Genomic DNA, 17,846 nt, shown 5'->3' on the forward strand with positions numbered 1-17,846 from the left:
AATGCTGGGACTGATGGTGGGCGGGGAAGCTTTGAATATGTATGAGGGTTAATGAGCGGGCCCAGAAGTAGTGAGACTAAGCATAACACTCCTGGAAACAGAGAAAAGAAAAAAAAACAAAAAAAAAAAAAACAAAAAACGCGACAAAAGTCCAGATAAGACTCATTGCAAATGGAAATTAGGTCTTTCTCCACATATAAAGTGCAGTCTTCATACATACTGCAGCCCCATGCAGTAAAATACAGAAAAAGGTGTTCGTAAAAGGAAAAAAGGATACTACCAAATAAAATATTCCATTTTATTCAGACGGTTAAAAACAGAGGAACGGCTTTCACAAACCAAGATGGCCAACGAGTTATCGGTGCCGGAATATTTGGGGAAGCAACAGGAATAAAACTAAAAGCGAAAAACCGGTCACTTTTGACTCGGTGACTGGTCCTCTTTAGGCCCTGTGCGCACTGGAAAATGGAATTTTCTTAAGAAAATTCCGCAGGGTCAGAAAGATTACCGAACCCGCGGTAAAAAACCGCGGCAAACCGCACCCGAAAACCGCATGCGGTTTGCTGCGGTTTTACCGTGGTATTGTTCGCGGTATTTCCACAGTTTTGACGCATGCGGGTTGGTACATGTGCTTTAATGCATTCAATGCAATAAAGCACATTGAAAAAAAAGTACGGTAATTTCCTTCTGAGATAGATAGTAGACAGATAGACAGATAGAAGAATAGAAGACAGATAGAAGAATAGATAGAGGGATCGATAGAGTCCCTGTGAGCACACGCTGCATTTCTCCCGAGCGGTAGTGTGTTCACATTACCGGCCGTGGGAAATGACCTGTGGTTACCCCTGCTGTCTCGTTGCGAGGCTGCATTCATTCAGTGCAGTGTGTCAGTCGCGGCTGGATGAAAACATAGCAGGACGTGGATTACGCCGGAGCTGTGTGTTTCGGGGGGGTTAATAAACGGGTGAACCAGGGGCTTTTTTGTGCTTTATTTAAAAATAAAGGATTTTTCGGTGTGTGGTTTTTCACTTTACTTACAGGTTGATCATGTCAGCTGTCTCATAGACGCTGCCATGATCAAGCCTGGACTTCGTGGCGGCGATCCGCCGCCATTAACTCCTTATATTACCCTGATTTGCCACCGCATCACGGCAACAGGAAGAGCCGGTGACACTCCGGTACTGCCGCATAATGGATGCAACAGTCCCGGGGCAGTTGCGGGCTGATATTCTCGGCTGCGGGGAAGGGGGGTCATTAACCCTGCCCCTCACCCTCCCCAGCCTGAGAATACCGGGCCGCCGCTGTGTGCTTACCTCGGCTGGACAGTAAAAATACGGCGGAGCCCACGTGTTTTTTTTCTATATTTCCGTTTGCTTTCTAGGTGTATTCTATATGTCTGTGTCTGTGTTCTATGTCTGTGATGTCTGTGTCTGCGATGTGTGTGTGTGTGTGTGTGTGTTTACTTTGCTCCGCTTCCTCTGTCATAATGACATCACTTCCCTGCAAACCGCAGGCAGCGATGAACATTACCGCAGGTAAACCGCGAAATACCGGAGGGAATAACGCAGGAAAACGCAATGAACCGCACAGAATTTGCTTCCTGCGTTATTCCCTGCGGGATTTCACGATTACATTGCAGTCAATGGAGTGAAATCCCGCAGCGACGTGCGGAAAAGAAGTGACATGCAATTGTTTTTGCTGCAGGAATCCCGCAGCAAAACATGCAGCTGTCAATATCCGCATAGAGCGCACAGCATTTTTTTTTTTTCCCCCATAGGTTTTGCTGGTGAATCACTGCAGAGATGTTGTTATGAACATAACACGCAGCAAAACCGCAGGAAATCCGTGGCAAAAAACGGCAAGTGCGCACAGGGCCTTACAGTTCACATCACATCTTACCGCACACATACTTCATGAACATCTAGAAAATAAGTCACAAACATCTTTTAGTCACTTTATCATTTTCTACTTTATTACCTCAAATTAACAAACACATTAAAGCTGAAAAAGTCTATATTTACACAGGAAGTACAAAAAACCCCCAAAAAGTTTGTCTCCCCTCCCCCCCAAAATAGGATTTATATTTTTTTTGCCTTTTTTAAAATTGTAAAGTAATAAAAATTACCACAAATAAAAATGTAAATATATAGTAAATAAATTAGGAAAACCAAACATTGTTAAATATTGAAACCGTTTGGAGGGTGTGTAAGAAGTACTAGATACATGGCGCCATCTGGTGGTACAAGTGGAGATTGTCCAGATCACGGTGAGAAAATAGGAGATCCAACATTCGATATCCCCACCATCCGGGACCATCTCAACCATTTACAACCCTCGCTAAATAATGAATGCACCTTCACAGTCTTCATCAGAAAAAAAGTCAAAAAAAGCAGCCATCTTAGTCTCTCGTCACTGCGGAAGGGCAGGGGGAGGTGCAGAAGGATGTGCATTGGTAATTTTTTTTTCCTTGTTTCAAAAGAAGTAGACCACAAGCCACTAGCAGCCACAGTGGGAGATACCGAACAATAAACCTACTACTAAAATACTATTAACCTATAAATAAAACCGCCAGAAACTGCTGGGACCGCCTACCGTTCTGGCTACGTCACCTGTTTCTCCTTTGGAGCAGGTGCATACTAAAAGCAAGCTAAGCCTCCACTGTGGATCAGTATTGGAAATTCGAGAACGATCCAGTCCCTCTCCAGCCCGGCATAGTCAGGGACCTTTAAATCCCTACCTATCGCTTCCGTGGTCAATTAAGGAGGCGGCTGGTCGGGGAATAGAGCCCAACCACGGCTCACGTACCTAAGAAAGGCTCCAGTCTTGCAATGGTCAACTTGCCAACTCTTCTCCTCTTTAAAAAGTGAAAGGAATAAAGAAATGTACAGCTAAAATCTTACATTTTAGAAAAAAAAAATGTAACATATAAAGTTTTTTTTTGGGGGGGGTGGTGGTTCGGAGGGGAGTAAGCTAAAAAATAAAAAGAATATATACAGTATATATCTATATGTAGTGTTCAGTTTAGAACATCATCTGCTGTCCCGGACTCTGCCAGTATAATCGGTAAGGAAAGGGGAGAGGCAAATTCCCTCCTTGACGCACAAGTTCTTGTGTCTGCGCTGGAACCAGCATCTTCGGCTTGGCTCTCCTCATTGGCAGAAAATAAAAAGTTAAAAAAAAATTAAATTTTGTCGTCTTTAAAAGAAAATGAAATACAGTGAAGACACTGGAAAGAAAGAAGAAGAAAAAAAAAAAAGTGTTAATATATTACAATAAAAGCATGAGTGTGTATAATCCATATAGAAGGTCAATGACTAGACAAGAAAAAATGGCTTTAGAAACTTGCTTGTAACCTATACATGGTTGATGTGTGTAGGTGCCATACCATAGTCATGGCAGAGGTCATACTGTGAAGCCATTTTTTCCCTGGAAGCATTGCAGATTTTTTTTCCTAAAAGGTCCAAAAATGATGTGACATTGAGGTCCACTAAGAAAATATGGACACAACATTGAGGCTTTTTTTAGATTTTAAGATTTAAAAAAGTACATTCCCCAATTCGGCAATTTGGGGCCTATAAGGCTAGTTTCACACATTCGGCTTTTCGCCGGTTTGCCGCCGGTTCTGGCGCACGCCAGTACAGTGTATACAGTATACTGTCTTTGTTGGCTCATATGAATATCTATCCATCTTTAAAATCAGATACATATACCCAAACTAGTTCCCGTATACTATATGGGTTATTTAGGAAGCCATCATATCACAGTCATGATGTGCCATGGCACCAGCTGAGACAGTGTCACCATCATCCAGGTGCCATGGCATGTCAGGCAGGCATATGAGAACAGGACTGTTAGTGACCATCTTATTCATTTAGGACTTTATCCACCTAGATTATTCACATCATAGGTTGGGAAGAATTCACAATATGTGGGCGGCACGGTGGCTCATTGGTTTGCACTTGGCTCTGCAGCACAGGATTCTGGGTTCATATCCCGCCAAAGACAATTTGCAAGGAGTTTGTATGTTCTCCCCGTGTTCCTGTGGGTTTCCTCCCACATTCCAAAGACACACGGATAGGGAATAGCGATTGTGAGCCCCAATGGGGACTGTGATTATCTTGTCTGTAAAGTGCAGCAGAAAATGTTGGCGCTATGTAAGTAATGTATTGTAAAATACGTAGCTACGTCACACATCGCACAACCTGTTCCATATGCAGGGATTTAATATCAATGTGTGATAATTGGGGATCTCTTAATAAGTTTGCTAATAAAATACTTGGAATTTTTAGGGAAGTTTTCATTCCAGATCTAAGAATGATCTATCATTTTTTTTAGTTAAAGGGAAATGACTACCACCACTTGGCACCACTAAATAGCAGCCAACCCAGTTAATGTATCAAATATCCAAGGGTAGGTGATAAACGTATCAGTAGGGTGCTACCGCTGAGATCTTCCCCGATTCCAAGAATCTCAAAGTCCTTTGTGTGAACGGAGAGGTAGTGCGCATGTGACAGTCATTATCAGCAATGAATAGCGTTGGGGTCATACACGTTACCACTCAATTTACACTTAGGAACCAACGTTCTTGAGATTGATGGGGGATGGAAGTGATCAGACATACAGTGTGTCCACCCATTTCCTGTCCACCGCCATTAACTTGAGAACGCCGGCTGCTATAGGCATAGAAGTGGTGTCTAGGTGTAGTAAAGTAGCCATGCGCTACGCAATGAAACCAACTATAGCACCACCTGGTGGAAAACAACGCAGTTAGCATTTTTATCTCAAACGGAATGAGATAGGAGAAAAAAAAATAAAAAATAGAGAATTAAAGTTGCAGAGCATCATCAATTCAATACAAATCGACACCTTGAATACAGAAATGCTATGATATGAAACCCATGACCCCCCCCCCCCAAAACATTGAATGCTGGTCACGCATATGGCGCTCATTTAACTGATGCTCGAAGTGGCCCCCGTCAGCTGCAATGCACATCTGCACTCTGGACAGCAGACTGTATCTTGCTGCACGTTGTGCAATATGGTAGCTGACACGTTTGCACAAGCATCTGTGATACGTCGTCGTAGGTCCTGCAATGTTAGTGGAGGGGTCGCATACACCTGCTGTTTGATGTGACCTCACAGAAAGAAGTCCAATGGGGTCAGGTCAGGTGAGCGTGGAGGCCATTCCATGCAGCCACCATACCCAATGACTTGTAGGAAGGTCTCCATGAGGTATCGCTTCACGTCCGCAGCCTTGTGAGTTTTACATGTTCTATTCACAGCATTTCTGTATGCAAGATGTCGATTCGTATTGAATTGATGATGCCCTACAACTTTGTACTTCACTTTTTTTCCTCTATCTCGCTCTCTTTTCGAGATATAAATGCTAACTCCGCTGTTTTCCACCAGGTGGCGCTATAGGTGGTTTCATTGCATAGCGCATGGATACTTTACTATACTTAGAAACTACTTCTATACCTATAGTTGCCGCTGTTCTCAAGTTAATGGCGGAGGACAGGATATGGGTGGACACATTGTATTTTGGAATAAATGACGCTGCGTGTCTTAGGCTTCAAAAACGAAATCTACTAGAAAGGTTGACCTTCATTTTATTTCTATATATATTAGTAGTGAATTTAATTTCCATCATCACTAGTGGCTTAATAGAGTGACACTATGGCCTCAAAATTAATATTTTCCTGGAGAATCCAATTTGTATTGAAATATATAAGTAGACAATATTGCAAGTCACAAGGGTGTAGACAAACTACAATGAATGTCCTCCAATTCAAAGGCATATGGCACGGAATCGCAGCCTATATTGATATTCACATGGGTGTATGCTCAACTATTTCTTGCCAATAACAGGAAAAAATTAGAAATAATCTTTCCCAAACAAAAGATCTTTTCTAACTCTTGAAATACATTGCCGTTTTTTGGAAAGAAACAGAGATCGCAGATTAAATAGAACATGTGAGCACACCCGGTGGGATAATGAGGATCCAGCACAAAGCATGGTACAAAATATTGCCAGTTGGATAAGACGAAATCTCACCTAAGCAAACATTGGTCCAGTGACGGCCTTCATTTTCCAAGATGATCAAACGGTACGCTGGCCTTAAAAGAGAAATAAACTCCATGAATGTAACAGTAATTACTAAGAAGCTCCATCAGTAATTACTAAGAAGCTCCATCAGAAGGGTCAACATTTCTCAGCTGTTAAACATAGCCGATCAGCCATCATTGTTTAACAGGTTGACCAGAGTTGCATTCACACAGAACAATTGTTAATATGTTTGTTCTGTGCTCATACACTAGCCTCCTTATCGGCATCACATCTACTGTTTAAACCCAAGACAGGTTCTGCTGGCACAAACCATTCAAATATGCGACAAAACAAACGCTTTGCTTGTTTGACGGGTGATTGCCAGCATGTTAATAGATGCCTAGAACTGGTGAACGAGAGCGCTAACATTTGTTCTCGATTAATGGCTTGTCTAAATTGGCTGTAAATGTGGTGCATTTTTTTTTTTGCTATCAAAGCCAATCCTCAACGTTGTTTGTTGAGATTTTGAAAAACTAGCCTGGCAACAACTTGTGAACGATGGCTAACTCTGCTGACCTAAAAGGATAAATCACACAGCAAAGACTGCAGATCTGGACACAAATAGTGGGTGTTCCAAAGTGTGTGTTGGATCGAGTTAGAGAGCGTCAGCACCAAATGACTGTTCTAGCCAAGCACAGGTGCATCCATAGAGTGGCCAGACATGTTAGTGCGCTTTCCCATTCGTTTTCCCAGCCATCTCCACCCTTTTATTCCTTGATTGACAGCTGTGACTTTCCAAAAGCAAGAGAAAGGCAGAGATGGGAAAAATAATTATGTGGGAATGTGCTTGGGGCTGTGTGGCCATTCCAAGGGTGCACGGAGTGCCTGAGCTTGGTTTGAACAGTCAATTTGTGCTGACAGATTCCCTTTAACAGAGAGTTCTGTCTTTATGCAGAATTTATGGGGATTGTCAAATGGGAGGAGTCCAAGAACATGTACAAAACTCAATACTGATGTTCACAACTTCCCGATTCACTATAGGTCAAGAGGACAGTTACCTGTGATGCTGAAATCCGTGACACTTCTTGCCGCCCTGTAAGATCAGAGGAAGAGACATTTGCTGGGGCTCCCCGATGTAACCTCATGCTGACCTTTCGTTCTCTGTCCACCCGTGAGATTGCCCGAGGAGAGGTGTTACCTGGAGAAACAGCAGGCAAACAGAAGTGTATAATACACCGGTTACACAGCTATGAGCATGCACACAGTGATGGTAACCAGGCTAAGACAATGTGTCCAGCTCAGGTTCAATAGGTCACAAAAGCCGGTCAGTTTGCCCCGGTTGGGACACTGCTTCAACAACTGATTGTTGATGGGGCTCTATGGGCAACATTTCAATCAGAAATCAATAAACATGCTTGGATGCACAGTATCCATCTCAACTGGATTTTGGTTTATTTAGTAGCATCTTGTAATCTCTACAGTCTGTACCTTGGTCTGCGTCATCTAATGTCAGAAATTTTGATCATTTTAGGATTGCTGTGCCCATTATTGGTAGAATAGTTATTCAGATAAACCCCATGCTCATTTGGCCCTGACATTTTCCATCTCAAAGAGGATTGTAGGGACTAACAAAGTCCAAAGGCTGAACATGGACTATTATCCGAGCTGAGCAGTTCTGCCTTCATTCTAGCAATCGCCTGGGTCTCCGCATCCGGAATATACTGGCGAAATAATCAAGCATCTGAGGCAATTTTAATAATTACCCCTTTTTTTTGGATGGGGTGGTGACGAGACCCCTTATTGTTCACAACTTTCCATTTTGGGCAACAGACTACACTGACTGCAATCAACAGCAGTTTGGTGCAAGTCTGAGGGAGAAAAAAAAATAAATTCCACCCTTGACCAACCATCACCTTTTATTTAATGTGTATTGGGACCAGCACAAAATATTTTTTTTAACCCCTTCACAACCGGCCGATTTTTTCGCTTTCCTTTTTTTTTTCACCATTCTTCCAAGAGACATAACTTTTTTTCTTTTCAGTCAATATGGTCATGTCAGGGCTCATTTTTTGCGGATGAGCTGTACTTTTAAATGAAACCATAAGTTTTAACATGTATGGAAAACTGCAAAAAAATTCCAAATGCAGAAAAATTGCAAAAAAAGTGAGATCGCACTATTGTTTTTGAGATATTTTATTCAGTGTTCACTATATGGTAAAACTGATGTGTGGGTGTGATGCCAGTTCGTAGACACCAAACATGTATAGGTTTAATTCTAAGAGGTTAAAAAAAAAATCAGAAGCTTGTCCGAGAAAATTGGCATGTTTTGCGCTATTTTCCGTGACCCGTAGCGTTCTAATTTTTCGGGATCTATACCTCAGTGACTGCTTATTTTTTGCATCTCAAGCTGACGTTTTTAATGGTACCATTTTTGTGCCGATGCAACGTTTTAATCGCCTCTTATTGCATGTAGTGCAAAATTTATGGCAACCAAAAAAAACGTAATTTTGGCGTTTGGATTTTTTTTGCCACTACGCCGCTTACCAGATTAATTGATTTTATATTTTGATAGATTGGACATTTCTGAACGTGGCGATACCAAATGTGTATATTTTTTTTATTTTTTTAACCCTTTAATTTTCAAATGGGGCAAAAGGCGTGATTTGAACTTTAAGTTTTTTGTTTTTTTTAATTTTTTAAAACGAACTGTTTTTTTAAATTTTACTAGTCCCCCTAGGGGGCTATATGGATCAGCAATCTGATCGCTCTGCCATATCTGCTGATCACAGCTATACAGCTGTAAATAGCAGACATGCTCATTTTCTACTTCACCCAGCTCTGGGCTGAGTGAAACCGAAAGTAATTCATGTGAGCTACAGGAGTCATCACATGACCCTGTGCTACCATCACAACCACCGGAAGTCACGTGATCACGTCATGTGACTTCCGGTATTGGCTGGGGAGTAAATGTTTACTGCCGATGCCGTTATAATGGCACTGTCGCATATTGACTGCGCCATTTAAGGGGTTAAACAGCACGGGCAGATAACGATGCCACTCGTGCCTAGAAGGCACACATCTCAGCTGTGAAAATCTTGTGTGATCGCTGTTCTACTGCCCAGCCCCGTGTGGAGGACGTGCCCTGCGTCAGTCACAAAGAGGCCTACATTGCACTCCCGAACATGCGCACTTATCTGCCTAGCTGAGGGCAGAGCAATGTACTGCAATGCACATGTGCAGGTGGTCTTTGACCTTTTCTCACGCCTGTGCAATAAAATACTTTGATCTTCCATTAGCTAAGCAGATCAAAGTACGCCTGCACCAGGAGGCAATGGAGGCCTCTGTGTGAATGATGCAGGGCACATCATGCACATGGGGCTGGGTAGAAGGACTGTAATCGCATAAGAGGGAGGAGGCGCCGGACGGAGAGCAGGGACACCCATCAGACCAGACCACCCCTTAGGAGAGTATTAAAAGGTTTTTTTTTTTTTATGTTCTACAGAGCAGCCTGGGCTCCTCTATACAGTATTGTAGAATGCTGTATATAAAGGGATCACTGGTGATGGCCAAAGTTTATAAGGGGAAAAACCTGGTGACAGGTTCCCCTCAAGAAAACAATGGATCCATTACAAATGTAAGTGCAACATTGGACTAAATAGCAATCTGCTAACGGATCCAATGTCCACAGGCACCATAATAAAAATACGGATCCAGCAGAAATCAATTTCCCAACAGATCCGTTCTAATGGATGACTACAGGACATGTGAACTCAGCCTAATATTGTTGGGATTGGTCAAACGCCAAGGGGAGTGGGGGGGGGGGGGGGGTGTCGGGGACAATTGAGTTCACCTCTGTAGAACAGACCAAGTGTAATTGGCAAGCACTTACCACTCTGCTGAATCCTTGAGGCTGGTGTGGAGGCTACAGGGTCTCCGCCATTCCTTAACCGATTAGGAGCGGCACCGGCAGGAGGGCCGGGAGGTAGCGCCCGAGTGGTTGAACCTCTGAGCTGTCCCATTCTCTCTTCTCGATCATGTTCCCTCCTTTCCCTGTCCATATCTTCTGGATTCCGAGCTGCACCCTACAAAATCAAACACAACCAAATTAGTTTTATGAATAGAAGAGCAAATATTTCTTTTTTTGTGGTTCTCACTATACAAATTGTAAACCCGGATATAGCACTTTTATTAGCAAACTGCAGAAGGTCGGTAACAAAAGATACACTTGCTAAACAGCTAATAAAACTATGTAACATTGCAGAAATTGTATGGGAGCTAAGGAACGTACTAAAAATAATTAGCAACATAAAAGAAACCATAAAAGCTAAGAAAAAAAAAAAGAAAAAAAACGAATATGTATTTTATCCATATTATAACTGAACATACGTATGAGTTTAAATAATCAGAAAACAGTATAAATACAATAAAAAAAAAAAAAAAAAAAAAAAAAAAAACCAACTCACGAATTTGAGCATGTTCCAGTCGAAAACGTAGTCATATGAAAAGCCTTGTCGATGAAAGAGGTTACGGAAGAGCTGCCTCAGGTATGAATAGTCTGGTTTGTCATCAAATCGCAGGGAACGACAGAAATTCAGATATGTGGAGAACTCGGCTGAAAGAAGAGCAGAAACACACCGACTCAACCTCAGTTAATCTGTCTCTCTGTCTTCTAGTATATTACCCATTGAATATTTGGTTCTTGTGCACACACCGGCACCGGGAGTCCCTGCAGATCCACACTATCAAGTGTCAAGGCCCCTTTACACACAGACTTTCTAGCGATCCCAGCAGCGATCCCAACCTGGCCGGGATCGGTACAAAGTCTCTGGTGAGTCGCTGGTGAGCTGTCAAACAGGCAAACCTGGCCAACGACGCAACAGCGATGCGGACCTGCAGAACGACCTAGCTAGTCATTGGGGACGTTGTAAATCAGCTTTTTGAAAGGGAAGTCGCTAACAAAGTCGCTGTAAAGTCCCCTTTACACACAGACTTTCTAGCGATCATGCTGCACAGTGGGAAACAAAGGACCAAAGAATGGTCCTGAGAGATGTGTAGTGATCAGCAACCTCACAGCAGGGGCCAGGTCGCTGATGTGTTTCACACACTGCAATGTCGCTGGGGAGGTCGCTATTACGTCACAAAACCGGTGACGTTACAGCGATGTCGTTTGCGATGTTGCAGTGTGTAAAGCCACCTTCAGACTCAGTGGCTTATCTTGAGTGGGGGAAGGGGGGGTTAGGGTGTGCAGGCAGGACATGTGACCCGGGCACAGAGTCGGTAGGGGGTCACCGTCAGGCAATTAATGCAGTGGTACAAGGTGTCTCCTCAGCGGCTGCATTTTACTGCGCCCGTTCTCTGAGCCAGCTATCAAGCAGACAGCCTGCTCAGAATGTGCAGCACACTAGCTCCTAGCAATCAAATGAACTACTAGCAGATTTCAGGTGCAAGTACAACAGAAGCCCTGACCGCCATCACTTTTGGGTCAAGTCGACGTTAGCAGTGTGATCACATTAGCTGATCACACTGCAGAAGTCACTGCTCAGCGCCACACAGGCAGCAGAAGTTTGGTGTTGTAAATCCTCCCTCAGCTGAAGACTGCTATTTTTAAAGGGCATTGCGTAGGGATGTGCTGCAGGAGACCGGAGAAGATGAAAGTCTGCAGAGACGAGCTGTGGATATTTAAAGTCACCCTAGCATCTGGACCAGATGAAGAAAAACAAAAAAAACAAACAAACTCCTCCGATTGTTTATTTGTGATACTGACAATTTCATCAGTACTGTGGTTTTTGTTAAGGTCTTCAGTATGATTATGACTGATGACAACAACTCCCAGTATCTCCTTACCATTGTTAAAGGACATACTACTGGGAGTTGTAGGTTCATGTGATCCAAATGTATACGAGTCTGCCCTGACATTACAGTTGATGTACCATGTACTGATGGTGGTTTTGGTGAAATATTCCTGTACTGATGAGTGTTTTGGTGCAGTGTTTCTGTACTGATGAGGATTTTGATGTGGCGTTTCTGTACTGATGAAGGTTCTAGTGATTTATTTCTGTGATACTGGTGGCTCTGGTGATGAATTTCTGTACAGATGGTACTTCTAATTCTATATTTCCATACTGATTAGTGTTGTGATGCTGTGTTTCTGTACTGCTGGTAGGTCTGATGAAATATTCGTGTGCTGTTATTAGTTCTGATCCTGTACACATGTAACAATCCGAAACTTGTAAGATTACATTATAAACTGCTATGCTAGTAAAGTGCTGTGCAATCTCCAGTCACCTAGAGCGACTGTAGATTTTCCTCACAAACATGGACAAGCTTTTTAATCATAACATTCAGCTCTGTATTATGCCAATTCTAACAGCATGTAATATACTACCTGTCAGGATTCAGCTCTGCTTGCTAATTCCAGCAATCACACGGCCACTCCACTTATATGTGATTTTCATACTTCGTCATGTGACAACTGCCTTTTTCTCTTACTACTCTCGTTTTTTCACTTAAGAGGGAAAGAATTAAGAAGAGCAGCTCGATGACACATGACTAAGTGTGCAAATCAAAAATCACTGGGGAGAGCGCCAAACTGATTTCTTGCCCCGGGTGCCGGAAAACCTAGATACACCTACATAAAATGTAGAACTGGTGGAGGAAGGTTGAACTAGATGGACCTAGGTCTTTTTTCAACCTAAGTAACTATGTAACTATGTAACCTCTGGCCATACTGCACAAACTTGCTTAGATGTTCTCACAAAAGCAAATGGGATTTGGCTTCTGTCAGTGGTACAGGGAGCTCATACTGTGCCCCTTCATATGACTCAGATCTCAAATTCCCATATAGTCAGTACAACAGGGTGTAAATAATAATAATAAATAATAAATAGCAGCAAATACCTCCAATTAGGAATGTAGTATAGTTCTCCTGATTAGACATGTCACTTACCTCATGTGCAGGGCATTGCAGCTTAGGAAACCATGGTTACAACCACACATAGTGGCAGTTAGTTGCTCGTGGTCGGAACCATGGATACTTAAGCTACTGCCATGCCCTGCACATGAGGTAAGTGACATGGCTAATCAGGCGAAGTATACTATCTCTCTAATTGGAGGTATTTACTAATATTATAACACCTACTTCATACTATTTTAGGATCTTGGAGATGGGAATACCCTTTAAAGGGAACCTGTAATGTTATACATGCAGTACATGTGGCGTGCATGGAGTAGAGGAGAAGCTGAGTAGAATATTATACAGTCTTATTGCAAAAAAAGATTCAGTATCATTTGATTTTATACATGGGAGATCCTTGGTATTTCTATGTAGTCCAGTGGGCGGACCCATTAGTGACAGACCGCTATATCTGTAAGCACAGTACAGGGAAGACTGTCAAGCAGTGAACAGGCCCGCCCCCTGGACCCGTGAATGCAAACATCTGAGATTTCAACTGATAAAACACAAGTTTTACCAAAAGATTTCCCCCAGAAATGTATATCAAGCTATCCTGCTCCTCCAGTTCCATCCTGCCTGTATATCACGTACAGTTCAACATGACAGGTTCCCATAAACCCGCAATAGCCATTAACCGAAAGTTATCCCTTTTGTGGTCCATTACAGCACTGCTTAATTATTTATCAGCTCATCCATAGGTCATACTTACAGGGGTAGCCTTTGCAGAGAACCTCAATAGGGGTTGACATTTTCTTCTCACTGATACGCTCGTATTTTTGCCGTTTGGTTGCAGCTTTCAATCCCTGCCAGGGCAGTGACCCGAGGTTAAAGTACATAAGGACATATCCCAAACTCTCCAAGTCATCCCGGCGACTTTGTTCTACAAGGAAAAAAAGCGAGGCCAATAAGAAGAATGATACTGTATATACAAGTTAGAGGTGGATTTTGATATAGATTTTAAAAGTACACCAGCCTCATTAGGTTCAAGCGAACTATGTACTGTAATAAGGTCTGCAGATTGTACTGCGATATCTGGTTGCAAAAATCAGCCACTAAGCTAATGGCACCTGTGTTCTGGGATAAGTAGGGAGTGCTGCTAGTGGACTTTTAATCACATGATCTCATATACCAAGTGAAAAACAGAAGAATTAACTGGGTAGATGGGAAAAATGAGCATCTGTATGTACAGAGTGATATTTAATAGGATGGTTGCAATATATTAAAAAGCATAAAAACATTTATGGGAGTGCTTCTATAAAACTCTATTAACCTGCATTTTACCATTGGATATGCAGGTAAATAGCGCTGTAGGTGTCAGGGTCCCTGCAAACTTTACATCTAGCCAAAACATCAAAATAGGGATCAATACTCAAGATTAAATATTTTTCATTAGTACCATGTAAAATAGCGAAGCAAAGCAAAGTTTTAGATGCATTTTCTAAAAATGGGCCAGATTTTTATACACAACGTGCCACATGTCTGCTTTTTAAAAGGGGTTATTGGTGGTCTAGGGAGACCATTCATCCAGTATGTGCGTTTTGAGAACATGTGACAGGTATTGATTTGTACAATCACCCACCTATGCCGAGATGCGTATTTATAGATGCATATCTTGCAGTCCCGGTCAGGTTCTTGTTTTCTCGGTAGGGTATGTGTTGATGCGTCCGAGCATCGCGGTATTTTTTGGCAAGGCCGAAATCAATGATGTACACCAAATTTCCTTTCTTTCCAAGTCCCATCAGAAAATTGTCTGGTTTAACATCTCGATGAATGAAGTTCTTGGAATGAATATACTCAATGCGACTGATCTGTAATACAAGAAAAAAAATGTCAAAAGTTACCACTTACATCGAAATATAAGTGCTTGTATTTGAATTACATGATTCACGTTACCATATAATGTACCGAGAATACTGAGAAATGGAATGTGCTTGGGAAAAAAAAAAAAAAAGTATAACTATATATATATATATATATATATATATATATATATATATATATATATATATATATATATATATATATATATATATATATATATATATATATATATATATATACACACACACACACACACACTGAAAATTGCAAGAAGTCTCATTTTTTTGATTTATAGAAGAGGATACAGAAGAATAAGGATAAAAAAAAAAGTTTTTTTTTATTAAAATAAGTAACATAAAACCTGATTTAAACAATATGTCATTTGCTCTACTCATGTCCTTTGTGGTTTCAGCACAGACTGCTCCAGCACTAGAGTTGATGACATCACTGTTCCAGGCACAGACCCACTGGAGGCTTGGATTGGCTGCAGCGGTCATTGATGAAAACCATCAGATGACATGCTTTTCTAGTCAAGGACTGTTGCAGCCCATCCAAGACCCCAGTAGTTTTGTGGCAGGAAGTGGGGATGTCATTTTCAGTGCTGACCTAAACCATGGAGCTGCCTACGCTGGATCCATGTTAAAAGGGAACCTGTGACCAGATTTTGGACCTATAAGCTGCGGCCACCACCAGTGGGCTCTTATATACAGCATTCTAACATGCTGTATATAAGAGCCCAGGCCGCTGTGTAGAACGTAAAAATCACTTTGTAATACTTACCAAAATAGTCGTTGCGGCGGAGTTGGGTCATATGGGCATCTTCGTTCTCCGGTGCCTCCTCTTTTGGCCATCTTCATCCTCCTTCTGAAGCCTGTGTGCATGACGCGTCCTACGTCATACACACTCGCCGATCCTGCGCTGGCGCACTACAATACTTTGATCTGCCCTGCTGAGGGCAGATCAAAGTGCGCCTGCCCAGGACCTGAATGCCGGCGAGTGTGTATGACGTAGGACGTGTTATGCACCCCGGCTTCAGAAGAAGGACAACAAAGATGGTCGAAAGAGGAGGCACTGGCACCGGACAATGGAGACGCTCATATGACTCAACTCTACCGCAGCGACCATTTAGGTAAGTATTATAAAGTGATTTTTACATACTACACAGCGGCGTGGGCTCTCATATACAGCATGTTAGAATGCTGTATATAAGAGCCTGGTGGTGGTGGCCGCAGCTTATAGGCCCCAAATCTGGTGACAGGTTCCCTTTAAGACTGGATTTGGCCAGAACACGATGAACAAGATCATTGTGGCCTCGAAGCAATTTTAAAGAACAAAATTTATTGAGAGACCAATCATATAATTTCATCCATCATAGAGGCTCATAATTTACCATCTGATCTGCCAGGAGAAGCACCGTCTTCAGGCTGAACTTGCGAGAACAGAAATTAAAAAGGTCTTCTAGGCTAGGGCCCAGCAACTCCATCACCATCACGTTGTAATCCCCCTCCGCTCCGCACCACTTGATTGAAGGAATTCCCACTGTCAGATAAGAAGTTAATGTAAGGAGACAGAAGCAGATTGTCAGCAGCTGAGCTCCCTAGATGTGAGCAATGGTCGCTTTATAGAGCCGCTGCTGACCATCGTCGTATGGGATTACGAGTTGGCAAACAATATGGTAAATCGTATTCAACACATTATTATTTTATCATTTCTGCTAAAGGCAAACGATTTAGTGCTCAAAAACCACCGGTTGCCTCCATTGGTAGTGTCAGAGCCACCGGAGTCCAGCAGTTCTCACCTCCCCCTTGCATCATCTTGTAAAATTTGCTCTCGATATGCAACTGAGGGTGCTTTGTCTTCACACATTCCAGCTTAATGGCGACCTCCTCGCCGGTGGCAATATTTGCACCTGTGGAAACATGAGAAGCAAACAAATGTCTCCTGCTGTGTACATCGCATAATAAAACATGTCCGCACAAATCCGACAGGGACACAAATCACTGGGTTTAACTTTCTAGCATGCAAATCAAACTTTTCATTTCACCGAGAACCCGTCATACAAGAGGGATCAAAGTGCAGAGATTTATCAAGGCTCAAAACGCAGGAGCGCGGGATCCATTCCTCCGCCATGTCATGTAGGAGGGCGCAGGGTTATGGTACTAAGGATCACATTGTCTGAGCGTTATTGCAATGAAATGAGCAGAGTGGCTTCTCACCGGCACTCATGGGCTTCACAGTTTTATCAAATTATCCCAATATCAGAAAATGAAAAAAAAAAAAAAAAACTTTTCTGTTCCAGCAATACTGTGGTCACGTACCATCATTCATGTGGCCCCAGCAATGCACCTAGCATGTATCATATCTGATTGCTGAGGCCAGTGATTGGCTGCAGTGCTCATTTGAGTGATATGTAGCATGTGACCAGCGGGAAATAACAGAGCAGAGATGCTGCAACACTGGTTTTCCCCACAACCAATATAGTCCTCCGGTCACTATAGGTTTTGCCAACAGAGGTGGTCTACACAGTAGATTAGTCTTCACACAGAGGAGGTTTGCATTAGATAAAATCTTTTAAAGCTCATTCAATTGTCAGTGTCGCGGGCGGGGAGGACGCCGCTGCGCCGCACTCGCTAACGCTCGGGTGCGGCGCTGCTGCAATGGTGGCTCGAGCGGTGGGCCGGATCCGGGGACTCGAGCGGCGCTCCTCACCCGTGAGTGAAAGGGGGTAGTTTGCTTTGGGGATTTGGTCTGACGCCACCCACGGGTTGTGGTGAGGTTGGGCACCACCACTGCTGGTGACTGGGATCCCGGGAGCGATGGTAGGGAGCAGCTGGGATGGTGTTTCCCCCCTCCGTGGGTAGGGGTTGGTGGTCCCGGGGCCCGGTGAAGTGACGGGGAGGCAGGGTTGGCAAGGTGCAGGGTCGCCTGGACTGCGCAGCGCGGTGCCGGACGGCACGGTAGTACTCAGTCAGCCACAAATGTACGCAAAGTCTCTTGTAAACCAAACGGCTGGATGGACTGGTCCCG

The 17,846-nt window shown here is 43.0% G+C and overlaps 1 protein-coding gene across 1 annotated transcript in view; it reads right to left on the bottom strand.

Annotated features, from left to right (window-relative positions):
- Window positions 1–1,954: 1,954 nt before the first annotated feature.
- Window positions 1,955–17,846, bottom strand: part of CSNK1E (casein kinase 1 epsilon) — a 60,108-nt gene continuing 44,216 nt past the window's right edge. Inside the window, exons 3-11 of the mRNA XM_075321828.1 lie at window positions 16,618–16,728; window positions 16,210–16,358; window positions 14,578–14,806; window positions 13,708–13,878; window positions 10,510–10,658; window positions 9,936–10,128; window positions 7,105–7,244; window positions 6,056–6,117; window positions 1,955–3,226 (exon numbers count right to left, since the gene is read on the bottom strand). Coding sequence (XP_075177943.1) covers window positions 6,085–6,117; window positions 7,105–7,244; window positions 9,936–10,128; window positions 10,510–10,658; window positions 13,708–13,878; window positions 14,578–14,806; window positions 16,210–16,358; window positions 16,618–16,728 — 1,175 coding nt within the window. The 3' untranslated portion in view covers window positions 1,955–3,226; window positions 6,056–6,084. The remainder of the gene's footprint in view (window positions 3,227–6,055; window positions 6,118–7,104; window positions 7,245–9,935; window positions 10,129–10,509; window positions 10,659–13,707; window positions 13,879–14,577; window positions 14,807–16,209; window positions 16,359–16,617; window positions 16,729–17,846) is intronic.

Source organism: Anomaloglossus baeobatrachus, chromosome 8 (assembly GCF_048569485.1).
Source record: "Anomaloglossus baeobatrachus isolate aAnoBae1 chromosome 8, aAnoBae1.hap1, whole genome shotgun sequence".
NCBI lineage: Eukaryota > Metazoa > Chordata > Amphibia > Anura > Aromobatidae > Anomaloglossus > Anomaloglossus baeobatrachus.